General features: G+C 43.7%; 1 protein-coding gene across 1 annotated transcript in view; it reads left to right on the top strand.

Annotated features, from left to right (window-relative positions):
• Positions 1–1,318: 1,318 nt before the first annotated feature.
• The window catches only part of FGF9 (fibroblast growth factor 9), a 78,817-nt gene continuing 62,404 nt past the window's right edge, over positions 1,319–17,731 (top strand). The window contains exon 1 of the mRNA XM_069202255.1: positions 1,319–2,469. Within this exon, the coding sequence (XP_069058356.1) occupies positions 2,190–2,469 (280 nt within the window). The 5' untranslated portion in view covers positions 1,319–2,189. The remainder of the gene's footprint in view (positions 2,470–17,731) is intronic.

Genomic DNA, 17,731 nt, shown 5'->3' with positions numbered 1-17,731 from the left:
GCATTAGAGTGCGGAAATTTCTGATTAATTCGTATTGTTGGGCCTATGAGCCTTACATGTTTGCTAACTGCTGGAGCGTGGGTACATATATAGTATAAAAGTGTCACGTCTGATGCGAGTACTTTGAGTGTGAGCATGATTAATTTAATGTATTGAATACTGCAAAATCTAGCGCTGAGCTGCGTCATTAAAGCAGCGCATGCTGAAGCTGAACTTCGCAACACCTGAAACTGCAGTAAGAACAGTCTTCGCACGGGCAGGTGTCACACATTTCAAAATAGGTTTAGGCGGGTGGTGCATCAATCTGGCTGACTCGGTCTGCGGCTCTCCATGGGCGAGGTCTCTTTTCTCTGCGTCTGAGCTAAACCTGAGGCAGGGCTGCTGAAAGCGTAGCGCGGAAGCTCCAGAAACTGGCGCACTCCGAAGAGCACGGCTTTTTGGGAAATCGGCTTTTTTCCCTCTTGTAAGGCGTGTCGCTTTTTTCGTTAAGGATGCAGCCTTTGCTAAAATTACGCTATGCGGCCAAGCCGACACAAGCGGAGGCAAATTATCCAAGAAGGTTACCCCAAAAAAGATAACTGAACAGAGTAGGACAAGTACTGTGTACGCATGTTAAGATCTTGGAGGGAACCCCCATGGTGAATCCACGCCTTCTCTTACTACTTAGTAACAGTCCGGTATCGGTAAAAAGTACATGGTTTATATTGGTGTGCTGTGAATTAACACGGTACACGTTCTATGCTGATCATTTCGAGAGGTAATACAAATTGACATTTCTGCACATTGCTATTCGCTTACCCAGGGCATATTCATTCCGGTGGAAGCTCTTGGCTAGTCTGCAAACGGGCAGCGCACAATTAGAATATCAGTAGGCTGTAAGAATAAAAAAAAATACAGGGATGGTTTCAGGTCTTTTTTAAGTGATTCTGGAAAATGATCGCCTCCTATTTCTCGCATACCTAGGTACTGATATATATATATATATATATATATATATATATAATTTACTAAGTTCTGGGCGTGCTGGCACACATTTTAATAGTCTTCCTACCCCTTCACGTGCCACCAAAAGCATTCTGTTGCCTTGCAGAGCTTATTTCCAGCTGCCGAATCAGCCATCCTCTTTGGCTCACATCCCCTCCTCTGCTGAGATGATCGGGGCTGCAGGAGGGGACTGGTGACCCGCCTTGCCGCAGCGTGCAGAAGGTGAGCCGGGTTCCCTCTCTTCTGGCCTGCAGCACCAGGTGGGGGACGGGCGCTAGGACCCAGCGACGCGTCATCGATAGCACCTTAAACCCAGCCCTATGCCCGCTCCTGCGCCACTCTGCGTGCTGCTGTGGATGGAAGAGGCGAGCCCAGCCTTCTTCTGGAGGAGGAGGCAGCACGCCAGCACAGACCTCTGCCCATAGTGCATCAGCTCACCTCACTGCTGCTGCCTGGAGAGCACGAGCTCGGACTGACATACTGTCGTTGCAGAGGCAGGTCTGTCCTTGCAGCAACACCTGTTCTCAGCCATCCCAGGGGCTCCTTCCTCACGCCTGACAGCCACCAAGGACCCATCTCTCTGACCACCCTCCTGCAGCACCATTCTGGGGCCTGAAAAGTTATTTTTAAAAATATATATATATATGTGTTTATTTTCTGGTAGAGAGATCTGACTGATCACGACCCGCGAGGCTTTGATTTCTTCCCCCTGCCTTCCCTCCAGGATTCATGCTGATGCAGGCGGTCTGCTACAGGGTGCGAACACGGCGCATGCCTTTCTGGAGGATAGGATCCGCACACCCTGACGTAGCCGGTGCATCCTTATAATAAAAAACGCACCCTGGCTGTTCTGAGTTGCGATGGTCATTCTCAGTTTGAACCAAATGGAGGAACTATGGATTTTGCTCCTTTTGACGAGTGGATGGGCTGAAGACCTGGCCGCCTGCTAAGAGCTGGGGTACCTGTTTATAAGGATGTCAGTGCATCCGTGCACACGGGTGGCTCCTTAGACTTGGCGCGGTTTGACCTTGAACCTCAACCGATTATCCTAGGTGAGAAGGGGACCTTCTCTACTCTATGCATCGGATGGATCCAGGGCAGTGAGCGCACTTCGGAAGGGCGCTGCCCGCTTTTCACCTCGGCTTTCCCGTGTGTGATCGCCTCCTCTCTGCCGCTGGCTCCTCTTTCTAAAGGCAAGCTCCCCGATGGCTCCCCTGGGGGAAGTTGGGAACTATTTCGGTGTGCAGGACGCGGCGGCGGCATTTGGGAGCGTACCCGTGCTGCCGGTGGACGGATCAATGCTGCTGAGCGAGCACCTGGGCCAGTCCGAGACCGGGGGTCTGCCCCGGGGCCCGGGAGTTACTGACCTGGACCACTTAAAGGGGATCCTCCGGCGAAGGCAGCTTTATTGCAGGACTGGCTTTCACTTGGAGATATTCCCCAATGGCACTATCCAGGGAACCAGGCAAGACCACAACAGGTTTGGTAGGTGTATTGCAAACCACTTCTGAGGGCATGCCTTGTGTCGTAATGTATTTTGTTTCCTTTCAACACCGGGGAGCTGATCTGTTTTAAGTCACGCGTGATTGTTTCTTCCAGACCGGACTTTAACGTGCATCCTGGTGTTTGTAGTTTTTACTTTTCGCTATTTAAATAGAGGACTGCAAGTACCAGAATGCAGTTTTTTTTTGGGGGGGGGGGAGGAGGGGGCAGGTGCTTCTGGTATGGGATGGCTGCCGACTCGTACCGTACCACTTGCTTTGGTGGTGCTTTTTGAACACAAGCACTGGGCAAACGTGCGATCAAAATTGGCGTGATAGCGGGTTGGCGACTTCCAGAAATATACAAGAATGGCCAGCTGGGAAGAGTGCTGCTTGGTATAAGTTAATGAGAGCGCCTGGCCATTGACCGCTTCCAAACTGAACGGCTTTTGGTGGTTGGGGAGGGGCGTGGCAAAGCCATATACCCTCACGTATATCTCCAGTTGGAAAATATTTAATTTGAAGTGACCGAATAGTATTTCACGAACGGACTCTTGGGCTTGGAGTGGCATGATTAGCGCCTAGATTTTAGGTGGTTCGAATAGCATGACACGTTTTGCTAGACAAGCCATACATAAAAACGTAGCAAAGCGTGGCTTCTCTGTGACTTTGCTAGCCTGCACCCTAAAGACGAAGAGCAATAAATGCTGAGCTAATTTTAAAAGCAATTCACGTTTAATGTCCGTAGCCCGCTATTTATGACTCAGCAGTGAGACCTAGTATTATGGTACTAGCCACTTTGAAGGGCATGTAAGGAAGAAAAAACAAAAGACAATGCACATGACAGGGGGGTTGCAGTTGTAGCCTGCAGTTCTGAGATGGGCCGGGGTATCTGAGTCACTCCGCGGGCTTTTAAGGAAGTTTGATTTATAGTATAGTACAATTACGCACAGAAGGTGTAACTTAAGGAGCATACCAGCCACGTTTCCTTGGTGGCGGCTTTTTAATACAGCGCACTTCTACAGTTTTTAGGCGCTCGTTATTCACCGCCGCCCCCCCCCCCCCCCCCCCCCCCCCATTCATCGATGCATGTTTAGAATAGCATTTTCGGCGATGTGTACTTGCTGCGCACAGAATAGGAGCCCGTTGTGAGGGTCACTCGCCTACCTAGTGGCGTCAGAAGCCGCGTTTCTTGGGGGGCGGGAGTTAATGGGGTAGGAAAACTCACCTCCTCCCCAGTAGCAGGCCCGCATATAGCGCGTGAGGTAGCTGCGTAAAGCGCCTGGGCAGGGAATTCCCTGCCTGAGAATATCACCGCTGCCTTCACAGTGCTCCCCCAGTGGCGTAACGCAAAATGATGAGAACCCGCCCCCCCCATCCCCCCGGAATATGATGACGGGCCCCTGGGTCTCTCATATCACAGATTTCCATTGGTCTTGGGGTAAATGGGGGCCCCCTGATGAACTGGGGGACCTTGGCGTCCCCTGTGTCCGTTCCCGGGCAGGTGCGCACTCTGCCTACTGCAGAGCTCGGCTCGTGGGAGAACCTGCCGATAAGGCTGCGGGGTTGGGGATGCACTCGCCGTCCTCCACGCCGGGCCGTCCCAAGCTCTTGTGTGGTGGGAGGGGGGGCAGCAGTGCCTCTGCTGCTTGCTGTTCTAGCGTGTCATGGGGAACGCTATCTTTATTAGTGTTTACAGCAGGACACAAGTGTCCTGGAATGAACTAAAGGGTTCTTTTCATGTGTATTATTCTGTGCACCTGCAGGTAGTTGGATACACTTTGTTCAACCTCCAACAAACTGACAGACCACAGGCGCAGGCTTTGGAAAGGAAGACATTTCTTCAAATAATAAAAGTTTCCCTGGTGTTATGAGTACCTGCACTTCTATTTTTCTATTTCAAGCACTGAGGCATCGCTGCCATTCTTATGGCTTGAGATTCTCGTATACTGCCGCAGTCCAGAGAGGGCGGTTCCCTGGGAAAACAACCGTGTCACCTTCCCCGTTTCCAGGTGAATATATCTAGCGCTCGTTTAATTCCTTCCACTGAATCCTGCCAGTGTAACCCTTGAGCAGCTGCTTCTCTCCCAGGACTTTCCTTAGCAACACGCGGTGTCTTAAGAAGAGCCAGACCTACCCTGGACTTCCTACTCTGAATCGGCGTGCGCCGACAGGACCCTAAAAGCAGAAGTGTAGCGAGACGACGCAGCCCGCGAACCCCGAGCTGCGTGATAATTGGCACCCAGAGAATGACCAGGTGTGACAGAAACCGCGGCATCCGACGTCTGACGTCAATGGACGTTTCCCGTCACGTAGTCTTCCAGTCCTGGGTAGTCTGCGCTTTGATTGTGGACGTGGAGGAGAAACTGTACCAGTCTTTGCTGGGATGATTTTCTGTTCAAGAAGCCACTCTCTGCATAAACGCTAAAATACCATAGGTGCACTGTAGGATGGGGAGATCTGTGATTAGTTTGTGGGTGCCTCCTTATTGTCACTAGTGAGGGAACACAGGTTTGTCCAACACAACTTTTGTGGTAAACTAGAGTCCGAAGCTTTTAGGCATATGCTTTTGTGTATTGTGGTACGGGGAAGCCGGAGCTGCGTTCAGAATCTGAAAAGTGGAAGGCGTAGTTCATTTGGGGATGGGTTAGTCAGTGCAACAGAGCACATAGTTGAAGCAGTGCTTTAAATGGGCCGATACTGTCTGTTACCGAGTACCGGCACTTTTTTATTTTGGGAGGGAGAGTACTTTTCAGGGAAAACGTAATACTTTTAATTAGAGAGACCCGGCTCTTCTCAGACTCAAGCAGGTACTCTGGTACAGAGTACCTGCACTTATGTTTTTCCATTTCAAGCACTGACCTTAAGACAGAAAGTAGTGCTGAATGCACTTATTTGTGGCAGCGCACTCTAACCTCTGGCAATTCCCATTATTGTGGTCCCACTTACACTCTCCTGTTGGTCTAGACAAACCATATGCAAAAACAGTCACGGACCCGCCCCTAAGAACCAGGGTAGCGTAAGCTGCTAGGCTGCATTGCAGTGGAAGTCAAGCCTAGCAAGGGCACACACTCTGCAATAAGTATTCCATACCGTGCTGCATCAGGACTGTAAACAAGGAGTGGATTGTCAGTACATTTCCTGGGACACTAGCCTTATACCCAGATGGATGAAATATAACACTCGAACAATTTAATTATTTTTTTCCTTTTCAAGCCATGCCCTGCGTTTCTTTGCATTTCCACCTAATCTCCAACAACTGTATGGAGTTTCAATTACATAAACGAGCTGTTTCATAAGACTGTTGTGTGGAGCACATACATTAGGGCTGTGGGAGGGCCAAAGACCAACAAACATTCTGATGCTTAGCATTTATTTGGTATCTACGGTTTCAACCAATTTAAGTGGAAATTATTTTGCTTCTTGATTGTTGGATCGTTGCCCACCCCTGCAATTTTCACCTTAAAACATTTTTATTTAGTGTGGCTTCATGTTACTGTAAAGCGAAGGCCTGGGAAACAATCTGTTCGAATCAATTTCATTTCTCGAACTGAGAGATTATAGTTTTAAAATAAACTTATGCTATCCGTTAGCAGAAGTTTTACTGGGGACGGTCCTCTTGTAGATTTGTTTTCCGAAGACTGACGCAATACGGAGTGGAAATAGTTTAGCCCAGTTGAAAATCTACCTGCAGCTTCGAGGTCGGACCTGACCAGTGAGCTGTGAACTGATCAGTTCACACGGTTCTTTTTGAAGTTTTCTTGTCCTTATGTTTTATTACGACGGCAGGAAAACGCAAGGCTATGGTTGTTTTATGTCTGTGCCGCAAGTGGTGTCAGTTGGTTGTGGTTGCTTCATTGTGATATGTATAAACACAACCTCACTCCACAAAATATATACTGCAAAACAGTGGTTCTCAACCTGTGGTCCGGGGACCCGTGGGGGTCCACAAAGCCTTCTCGGTGTTGGTGGTGGTGGTGGTGGTGGTGGTGGGGGGGGGTGGGGGGGGGGGACATGACTGCTTAGAAAATTAAAAAATATTAACAAATTAGGGCCCCAGCTTTCAGTGGTGACTCAGTGGGGGGGTCCCCAGATTCCAATGATGATGATTCAGTGGGGGTCCCTGGAAGTTGGGGTCCACAGAAGTCAAGAGGTTTGGAACCGCTGCTAAAACAATTGATGCTGTCCGCTCAATAAAAATAAATCAACTGTACTTGTGATGTTATTCCCACGCCTGCTGTTATCTATGTTGATAGTCTGCTGTGTCACTAAGTGTTAGTGTACTGGGTGATGAAATGTGGCGGTAGAATAGATAATGTTGTATATGATGTTTTAGTTCAAATGAATTCCACAAAGATAACTGGTGATGATGTTGAAAAATAGCGTTCTTTCCTCATGCCCCCCGCTGCGTCAATTAATTTGAGCTGGTGGTTGCAGGTGGGGCCGACCGGCACTCATTTTTGGGGACCAGCACTTATTTTTCCTTATCAGTCTTTCACCTTGAGCAAAAAAGAGTAAAACACAAAAGGGGGGAAAGAAAGAGAAAAATGGAAAAACAATGATTAAGGTAGAAAGCAGACATGAAAAAGTACTTCCAAGAGTGAGATAACTGGCCAAGGAGTGTCTGCTGGTGGATAAAAGAGACATGAGGTGGGTGGAAGAGTACATAGCCTTGATATTCTGCAACCCTGGTATTCATAGCACTGGCCGCAGGCTTCTGAGCAAGACTTTGTGACTGCACTTATTTTTTTTTTAATACACGTCCTGCTGTCAGCATTAGAGGGTACTTGATATCAGGTGCTTCAAAAGGGTAGTACTGCGACGTTATAGCAAGTAAGCTTGACTTGCATAGGAGTCTGAGGTGAGTGGTGGCAAAGGGTAGTCTAACACCTATTAAGCATACAGAGTTTCTGGGAAGCAAAAAAATGATCTTTAAAAACAAAATGAGCACAAATGCACTTGTTAAGTCATACCCATTGATTAGATTTTTCAATGACTATTTCAATTGTAGGTGTTAAAATTCTTCTCCCAAGTCCCGGTATTCCAAAACCCATCATTACAAAATGTGCCACCTCACGTGAACGTCGGTCACTTTTAACAGACTTTAAGGGGAGGAGTTCAGCCACCTGTGTGCATTCTAAGGTACAAGAGACCATTTCATTAGCTGCATTCTAGAGCAAGGTAAGCGTCACACAGAACACATGTACCAGTGCATGTGTATTAGGAATAAAGTGGCAAGATCCCGCCTGCCATTGCTTATACCCCTTGCCACACCTAGCGTTTGCCAGCCATGGCATAGGCAACTTGCTCTTATTCATTGGAGGTTTGCAGACGTCCTCAAAACACACATTTATCGTGCTGATACATCACTATTGTTAGGCTCTCGTGATGGTGGTTGGTACGTGGAAATCTGGCAGCTGGTCTGTCCAACAAGCCCTGTTTTGCAACTTGCAGTAACTGACATGCACTTTCAGATTATATGATAAATTGTCATTTTCTATATTCATTCACAAGAACAGCTGTTTTTCATAGTATAAAGTTAAAATGAACTGGTCTGTGTTAAAGCACCTTCTGGTCAAGAAAACTTGATTTGGGCAGCTGTGTGGCATGGCAGTCTTCCATAGGGTTCATTTTTAATATATTTTCTCAGCATTTTCTTTGTTTAAGATACAGTGGTGCGTGTCGCTAGGTGAACATCTCGTAGTGCCTGGTGCATTATAGTAACAGCATAAAAGGGACTTTGGAGAAGATGGTCACAGTAAAAGGAGGAATATTTGTCATTTGAATCATAGGGAGATTTGAGTTATAAGCTTACCACTGAGTTTGCTCATGATGTCACATATCACTGCAACATTTGACGAAAGCAGATCCAGAAACCACCAATGCTTTCTCACAAGATTCAGTCCGGTGGACTCGGTAAGACATTAAAAACTCAGCTTTAAATACAGTTTCATCCATTGACAATCCCAGATCTTGGAGATCCAAGTGCTGTTTGCCTTTAGCGTATGTTTAAATTGTCTTCACTCCGTTTTGGGCCTCTGCTCAGCATTGCGAACCGTTTGCTTGTTCTCACTCTTCACGTGTTTCAAGTGCAAGAACACATTTCCACCTAAAGCAGCCACATAAATCACATGAGTGAGGCCGTTTTTTGTGGACAGAACAGTCTTAGGTTGTGCTTGTAGATTGAAAATTATACAAGCGGAAGAGACATTTGCATCCCCGTTTCATCAAAGTGTGTTAGCTAAATAATAATGCAACGTAATATGCCAAATAATTTGTCTTTTCCAGTTGCATAATTTTGTTAACGACTGCCATATAACTCGGTTCACTGTCACAACATTTATTTCGGTGTCTTTGAATTAGCAGCGCAGATTAACTTGCATGCTCCCATCTTCAACTGCATTGAGCTCGGTGAGCCCAAGTAACCTAAAAAAAATGCTCACCTGAGTAGGAGTAATACCTTCACAGAATCGCAGTGTGTCTCTTTGACGTCTCTAAGGTCCGCTGTTTGAAAGAGGCCTGCCAGCCCTGAAAGGAAACACTACCTGTTAATAAAAGATACAATTCTTTCAGATTGTGGTAGGAATATTAAACATCAAGAATAGACTTCGAATTAGAGTAAGATGTTTTAAATCTATGGCTGCAAGTGGTTTGGTTTTTTAATTGAAATGTATTTCAGAAATTAATTTCTGAAACACTCTTGATTAACTTGGGATTGAGGGAACTTTCCCTGCCCATCTCACATCAGTTTATATGTATATTTGACCGGAATTGTGTATCTTAATTCAGATATGATAACTGGGGACGTTTTTTAAGTAGTGTGCTTCTTGAGGGCTTGTTACATTTTAATTTGTTGAGTGTATAATACTGAGGCTTCCCCCATGCCAAGGAGAGTGGCCAGATTGTGGCAAGAACATAGCTTGCAGCACTGACTCTCTGGAGTCAGAGGCACTTGAATTAACAAGGCCTTGTGGCCAATGAGTCATAAAACACTTACACAACAGTTTAGATTGGGAATTGTCGGATGAGCTATTGTATGGGCTGCCAAATGGGAGCTTTTGCACCCTCGCCTCTGAAAAATGATTGTAGGCAAAGAGCAAGAGAAATCATTTTCTTATGGGATAGAGTCCATACTCGTCTAGAGGCAGGGATTTTGTTTTATAACTCCAAGTTGTAGCACTCTAGCTTATAAATCTTTGCAGTGCCAACACACTCGCCAAGCTGAAGCTCTGTCTTACTTACTGATGTCCCTGATGGAATACATTTTGCCTCCAGGGTGCTTTGCCAGACCCATGACAAACTCCACTGGAGACGTGAGCCCATCTTGCTGTGAAACCAAGAACCTAGAAGCCCTAGAAAGGCACAACATTATAGCAGTGTTCCATCTGTTTTGGGCCTTGAAGGAAACAAATAACCAGTGCAGCCCAGATGTGGTGTCGAGTGATAGGAATCCTGACTTCATTGTTTTCCCACTAACATTTCTTTTAGGGAGCAATTGTGCTAGACTGGACATATCCCTTTCTAAAATCACATGCAGTTAAACAGATTGTTAGCACAGAGAAGGGGTATCCAACGCTGATTCTGTCAAAAGCGCCTCAATAGCAAGCAGTGCAGGACTTGCATATGAGCTGTTTTCCTGTGGCTTTCCTAGATGTTTTTTTTCTGTATCTCTGTTTATCAATCGTTAATATCCTGTATTAACACCGCTGGGCAAAAGTGTCAAGACACTTAAATGTACTTCCTTTTATATCACTAGCAAACCTGAATGAAAGCATTTAATCAGACCGAACTTTGAGTGTAACCCGCAAATATTTTTTTTTGATAGTTTGCCCCTGTTGCTGTCTTAGTTATACAAATCCTTCTGGATCGTTGCTCACGAGGGCCCCCTGTGGGCACAGAGACTGTTTGCAGGCGATTTTGTGATCAGATTTCCGATTTTTTAGGTCTGCTTGAAATCACAGCGAATGTGACCTATCTTATCAATATACAAAGTCCTTTCCGAGGTCTTTGACGCTGTCTCCATGTATTTTTACCTCTGGTACAACATTTCATTAGAGAGGATCTGAGTGGCTCCACTGAAAGAGTGCTTGTATTGTAGGTTTGCCTTGTGTAAACGTTTTTATGCTTGATAGAGCAGGATCGTGGTGGGTATTTTTACAAGCCAATGATGAGGGGAGTAGGCTTGACAAATTTAATAAGGAACGTTATAAAAAGGCTATATTCCTAATTTGACCATGTGAAAAAGATTGCCAGATGTCACAGACCTGATCTGTTTGTTATGAAGAATTACAACAAAATCAGCAGGCAGACTTATTTGTTGTGAAAACGTGTGAATGGAAATTGACTGTTAGACCTGACATCCCCTAGGTGGCCTTTCCATTAACCTGTTGCCTACTCACCTCAAGTTGCTTAAGTTTTTTTTTCTTTGCATTGGGACTCTGTACGTTACCACAGTTAACCAGTGCTAAAATGCGTGTGCTCATTCCTTAAACCACAGTAAAATTTGCCTATACATGATTGACAGATTTAATTTACTTGAATGTTCCTAGCAAAGTTGTACAACATGTACTTAGCGCTTGTAATTTAAATGCTACTAGTGCACCTGCCACACTTACTGTGCCACCCACATAAGTAGCCCTTTACAGCATTTCCGAGGCTTGCCCTTACAGCCTGTGTGCTGTTTTAAACTGCCAGTTCAATCTGGCAAAATTAACCTTTTGCAGGCCTAAATCTCCCTTTTTAATATATAGAAGGCACCCGTAGGGTAGGCCCTAAACAGCCCATAGGGCAGGATGCAGTGTAAATAAAAAATTGGCCATGTATTTTTAAGTTTTACATGTTCTGATAGTGGAAAAACTACCAAATTTGTTTTTCACTACTGTGAGGTCTACCTCTCACGTAGGACAATATTGGGCCACCTTATTACATTTAATATGTGATGACTTTAATTTGGGGGCAGAAGTCATGTTTGGTCTCAAAAGCATATATTGTAAAATATTCTGTAATGATAACGTTGGATTTTAAGTAACTGTTCTGTAAATTACACTTTTAGAAAGTTGCCATTTTCTTGTCCTAACCATTTGGCGTCTTTGTCTTGGGTTACATGACAGTGAAAAGCTTGTGGTTGGCCTTTGTGTATTCCTCCCAGACAGTGAGACAAAGGGGGACCATGGTGTTGGCAGCATAGGCCATCCTTCCAGGATGGAATGGGGGCAGCTGTTCCCTGCCTCACTTACATTTCAAAGCAGCTGCCTAAGCACACTCACAATTAAATTGACACCAGTCCTTTGTCACTTTAGACTTCTTGGAGCCTGGACAGAGAAGGAAGGACATTTACAGAACTAGAGGCGTGGGGGAAGTCTAAACGTTTCTCCCACTTCAAATGCTGGCACCATTTAAAAATATAGGACCCTAAGGCTAACTCGTCAATTCACTCATGGACCCCCCCCACCCCCAGAAGGACTTCCTTCTACTAAAGAGGACTGCCCTGCTTCTTGAGGCCTGCTTTGTACTTCGTAGGCCTGCCCTGCTGCTTTGCAATTATTATCCAGTTCCATTGGCATTGCCAGTGTTTGTTACCATTTGAATAGTTTAGTAAAATAGTTAATTAATAATTGTCTTAGTTTCCTATTTGTGATACTTGGTCACCATTGTTTTTTGGTAAATTGTGTTTATGTTCTCATTTATTGGTTTGAACCTTCTGGGGGCAGGTCGCAAAGGTAAACTTACAAGTGAATAAATCTACACATGTACTTTACTTTTAAGCTTTTGAGTAAATTTACTATTTTTGGCTAGGCACCATTTATGAGTGTGAAGTAACTCAAAAGTGTAGATTTACATGTTTCTTCCTCCTGAAGAGCACTGCTCTCCCATTGTTGTCTAATGCAAACAAAATACATGTGATCTTGAATGCAGTGGCTTAAATGAGGGGGTTGAAGAACCTCATTTTAATCGATGAGTCAGGAACAGCTGCGTTAATAGCACTAATATTTGGTCGGATACTACTTGGCTAAAAACAGCAGTTTACTGAAAGGATCTTAAACATTACTCGTAATACCACACTATTTGCTCTTTTCATGGAATGTTGATTGTATAAATTGGTGTATAGAGAAATGTGTAACCACAACACTCCTAGCTCAAATGAATACAGTATGTTAGCTATGGGTTACTTACTTAAATACTTTTGTTTTCAGGATGAAAAACCCTCCACCACCCATTACTGACCCGGTTTCATTATTGGGCCCCTCCTAGCATTGGTCTTAATGATCCAGTGCAAGGTGCTACTCTGTGCAAGGGAGCTTGTGAGGTGTTATTATGGTTGGTAGAGTATGGTGGTGTCTAATGAGTGTATGATGTTAGGCACAGGGCTATGGTTCAGAGGGAGCAGTTATAAGTTAAAACTACCTATTGTTTGAGAGTGACAACATTATTATGTCTCCAGTGGTGGGAATAAAAGGCAGCAGGGATTAGTTTGACCCAAACAGAGAAGTCAACATTTTTATGCTCATCTAGCACCCCGAGTAGAGGTGTAAGGACATTCTTCAGAAATGCCTGCTCTCTCTGTCAACGTGTCAGAAAATGTAGTCAAGAAATTAAAAATTGAGAATTTACAACCAGTGGTCTAAGGTTTCAGGCTTAGATCCACCTGATTTTTTAAGACCCACCTTGTAGGGTCTCTATAGAGGGATTATGGTTCAGGTTTGCTATAATAACTGTGTCTCAGCCAAGCGTGCTTCCATCCAGATGATGATATGAAGATATATGGCCTTTTGTCCTTTAGGCCTAACTACAGTAGTTTTTGTGCTGCAATAAATTTGGAACAATCAGGATTTTATGCTTTTAAAAATGTTTATTTAGTTTTATTAGCATTAAAGAAGGATACATAAACAGACAACAAGTGTTCGTACTTTACACATTATGACAACAATAATCTTCCGTGGAGCTATGTCGTTGTGTGAATAGTGTAATCCCCCGAACTTATAGTCATCACCCAAAAACAGTCAATAGTAACAGTCTTCCCCCCCATCAGTATTTATGTGTATGAAGTATTCTCTTCACAATCCTATTGAAGCCTGAGAGGTGGCTACTTAATCACATTATGATTTTAAACTCAGCTTAGAAGCATTGTAGCCAGCTTTGTATTGTTTATAATGGCACTGGATTCCTGGCTACATTTCAACCTTTCAGTATTTTACCCCTTTCAAAAAACGCATTTGTAATTTATGTCAACATCCTGATGAAGTGAATTTTAGTTTAACATATTAGTTAGAAGGCTGCTGAGTCTTTTACAGTTGTCCCAAGCCGATAGTGTAAATCAACAGGGATTTCAATGCTAAAATGTCTGGTTCAATCACAGTTGACATGCTAAAAGAAGCTTTTTATGATGATTGGAATATCCTTGAGGGAAAATGTCTTAACCTCAGGTTGAATGTGATAAACGCTCATAGCAAACCTTTCTTAGTACTTACACTGTATTTAAAGTATAGACTGATACATGGTTCCAAAGAGGACGATATAGCAAGACGGGATAAATGTTATATGGAGAACAGTGCTTCCATCCTTGAATATTCATTAGGTGAAAGTTTAATCAATCTGTCAGCCACTTTAGGATCCTGGGCAGAGGGAGATCACCAGCACTAAAACATTACACTGCTGTTAAAGAAATGGTCTACAGAATGAAATAGTAATGATGGAACATCTATACCAAATGTAGTTTGGTCTAATTGTCAATGTAACCAGTTATGAACTGTAATTAATACTAACTAAGTATGTTAGTTGTGGCTGAAGAGCTTGTGACAAAACTAAGTGTACTCTGGAATCATTTCCTCTTAAATTAAGCAAACTTCCTGTTTATGGTGTAACCCGAGTGCCCCTTATAGGGCCAATAATGGGGAGAATATGGCAGAGTTTAAATATTTAGCTTGCAAGGATTTCAAGTAAAGATTTAAGTTTGTTTATGTATAGATACGAGTTGTGTAATGTGACAAAGGATTGTCAATTCATGTAAAATAGATCACATTTAAGCGAATAAGGCAATCACTTACAAAATTAGTATAGTATAAAAGAGTAGCTTAGTTTAATAATTATTAGAAAAGGTTAATGATTTTCTTTAACAGGACAATGCAAACAATATATTTTTAAATTAATATTTTTATTTTATTTTCCTTTTATTTTATCAATGACATAAGAAAGCACCACATAGATAGAGGGAGTACATTTTGAGAGCAAAAACAATATTAACTGTAACCTTAACCATCAAAAAACTCCCCTCCTCCCACTACCCAAATATCTATCAGCCAGTATAGTTGCAACATACTAGAAAAGCATAGTCAATTGCATCATTTCACAGAACCACATCACCTCAACTCCCATTATGACTGCAGGGAGTAATAATGCATCAATCCTCTCCACACCTTAAGAAATTTTCAGGGGCAATCCCTGCTGGTGTATTTTACTTTTTTGGCCACCATGTATATATCCATGCCCAGTGTCCACTCCTGTAATGTCAGGCTCTCACTCCTCCCACCCCTCCAGTACCCAGCTATAACTCTGTCACTAAAAGTCCTAGGCCACAGAATGACAGCTTGGCCCATGGCAGGCCAATGTCACGGGGATCCCCAGGAGGATACATTTAGGATCCAGTGGGATCAGTTCTGTAAGGGCTTTACAGAGTTCTCTGATAACTGCCGCCTAGTAGTCCTGGATTAATGGGCATCCCCAAATAGTGTGGAAAAAGGAACTGCCTCCCTGCGTGACACCTCAAGCAGTGCGGGTGACGCAAACACATTTTGAAAAAAAGAGGCAGGTGGCTTTGTAGTCAAGCAAAAGAGTGATACGCTGATTACTATTTCTAGTCTTAGCCGGGAAGACTAATTGAGTTAATAGAACGAGACAAGAGCATGAGTCAGAGTTTGGATTTGGTTGAAGATTGGAGTTGACAATTCTCTAGAAATGTTGATTATATCTCAAATATGTTCCGCCCCTCAACCTGTTGAGAACAGTTTAGTATGGACACTGAGCGTGCATTATGATTCATTGCTTTCAATGGTGGTGGGCGTCCATCGTCATCCTAATCCCGGTCTGTCAAATAGTAATTTATCCTTGATTAGTTGTGGAGTCATAGAGGAAATTGTTATTGGCAGAGACCCACAAAAAGGTGTTTCTTCTAACCCCTGTGATTATCAGTAGCTGGCAATGTTGAGCCTACCAACCTGAACTTGGGAAGTAAGTTACTTGCCATCATGTTAATCGTGCAACTTCTGGATAGGGTGGCTGAGCGTGCAGTAGATGGGCAAAGGTCCATGTGAGGTGATGATTCTATCCCCACATATCCACCACAAAGGTTCCATGGTGCGTTACATATTTTCTCTGTTTTTTTTATTTTCTCTTTATTGCTGACCTGCTTATGAACTGAGCCATATCAATGGCTTTCTACGGAAGTTGGGCCAAGGAAGTTGGGCACATTCTCTGCCTTCTTGTGCAGATAATATGGTTAGAGTAAGTCACTTATTCCTGTGTCTTTACTGGCTTGCTAATGCTGGTGGGATACTGTTCTGCAAGCTTATTGAAAGTTAATTTTACCAAGACAAAAATGATGAAGTTCATTGATTTGGGCATAGTGTGAACAGTTGGTGACTTCCAGATACTTATGAGTAGTAGCTACTGGTGGGATGATCACATCATATTTGTTAGGGATTAGCAACCATAAAAAAACACACTGGCCAAAATATCATTGGTCATCTGGATGGATTTGACTATAAATATGGCAGCCTTTCCCTAATTGTTCCTTCCATTACATATGGTGCATCATTATGGTGGTCTGGTTTTAATTGCTTTCATAATTGGGCCCTTTGTCTTACTTGTTTATAAACAAACATAATATAGTGTGTTGTAAAAATCCAGACTTGTTCACTTAGCCTTTCATTCCTCCGAGATCGATGAACCTTGAGTACTGTTGTGGTGGGGAGCTATAAACGTCTGTTGTCAACACCTTGGGATAAATGTACAGCCTATAGGGGCACCTCTTATGTAACATATTTCTGTTCACAGTTCTGACTTCAAGGACAGAATTATTATTTTTCTTGTACAAGTGCTGTTGCAAGCTGTAACCAATCTACACAATTTGTGCTATGTGACACTGTGATGGTGGTGTTGAGGAATAGCTCCTTGGGATCAACTGGCATGGGCGGTTCGTAACAGCAGTAGAAGAGGCTGAAACAAGCTGTGAGGATTAAAGCTGGATTGTTTGGTGAGATAAAGCCATTTTATTGGCACCGAGCATGAGCTACTGGCATCTGCATGTGTGATGTGGGTCTGTCTTGTGGTTAACAGCAGTTTGAAAAATTGAGGTGATGTTTGATTAATTTCTTCAAACTACCAGTTTGAGGATTTCATTATTGGGGGCATTTAAAATAGATTTCTATAATTTCGTGTGCACTACATGTTCATTGTAACTGGTGCAGGAATACCGATGTGGTACCTCTGCATACATAATTACCAATATTCTATATATGAGTAATTTCAAGGTGTGGGAAAACTGTGGTATTTCCACTTGCCCCGTCAGTAGCCCCTGAGAAATAGCGACTTACCAAAGAATTTAGTAAATTCCAGAGATAATTCAACGTTTTTGTTATGTTTCCAGCCTGGTGAGACTTCTTGGTATGTAACACCGGGAATGCAGCATCCATGTGTCAATTACCATCTCCATTTTTTCCGAATTCCCAATTCAGTTGGTAGCTCGCACATTATAGCGGTGGCACCGACTATCGAGGCCACTCCACAAAACAGTAACATTTTAAAGTACCTTTTTTACTTGAATGGCGCTTGCTCACCACCTTTCTGTGCACCTGGAGCCGAGGGAGTTCACACAGTATAAGCATTTGATCAATTTATGATAATCGTTCCAATATCTCCACCCACAAATAACATGCAGCAAAGTATTCCGCCTGGATATTATTTCAAGGAATAAGCTGAGATCTCAAAGGCCTCCAAACCTCTAGAAGCATTAGACAATCTTTCTGTGCGTGCTCGAGTGTGCTCTCAAAAATAAACCCTCAAAGACTGAACGTGGCTGTGAGCTTAGACCGGATTGTGTTGTCAGGTTATAGTTGCAGCTGCCTCCCTATCAGGCAGTACCTCATAAATTAGTCCCTTGTGCGCCAAAGGAAGCGAAATTCCCCTTTCTCACCGCTGTAACATATCGCCACATCTGCTGTGATGCGCGTTTTTTTATCTGAATCCGATGTCAGTTTTTAATATTAGTCCCC

This window comes from Pleurodeles waltl, chromosome 8, assembly GCF_031143425.1.
Source record: "Pleurodeles waltl isolate 20211129_DDA chromosome 8, aPleWal1.hap1.20221129, whole genome shotgun sequence".
Lineage (NCBI taxonomy): Eukaryota > Metazoa > Chordata > Amphibia > Caudata > Salamandridae > Pleurodeles > Pleurodeles waltl.
The sequence above is the reverse complement of the archived record's forward strand: the minus strand, read 5'-3'. Positions and strand labels throughout refer to the sequence as shown.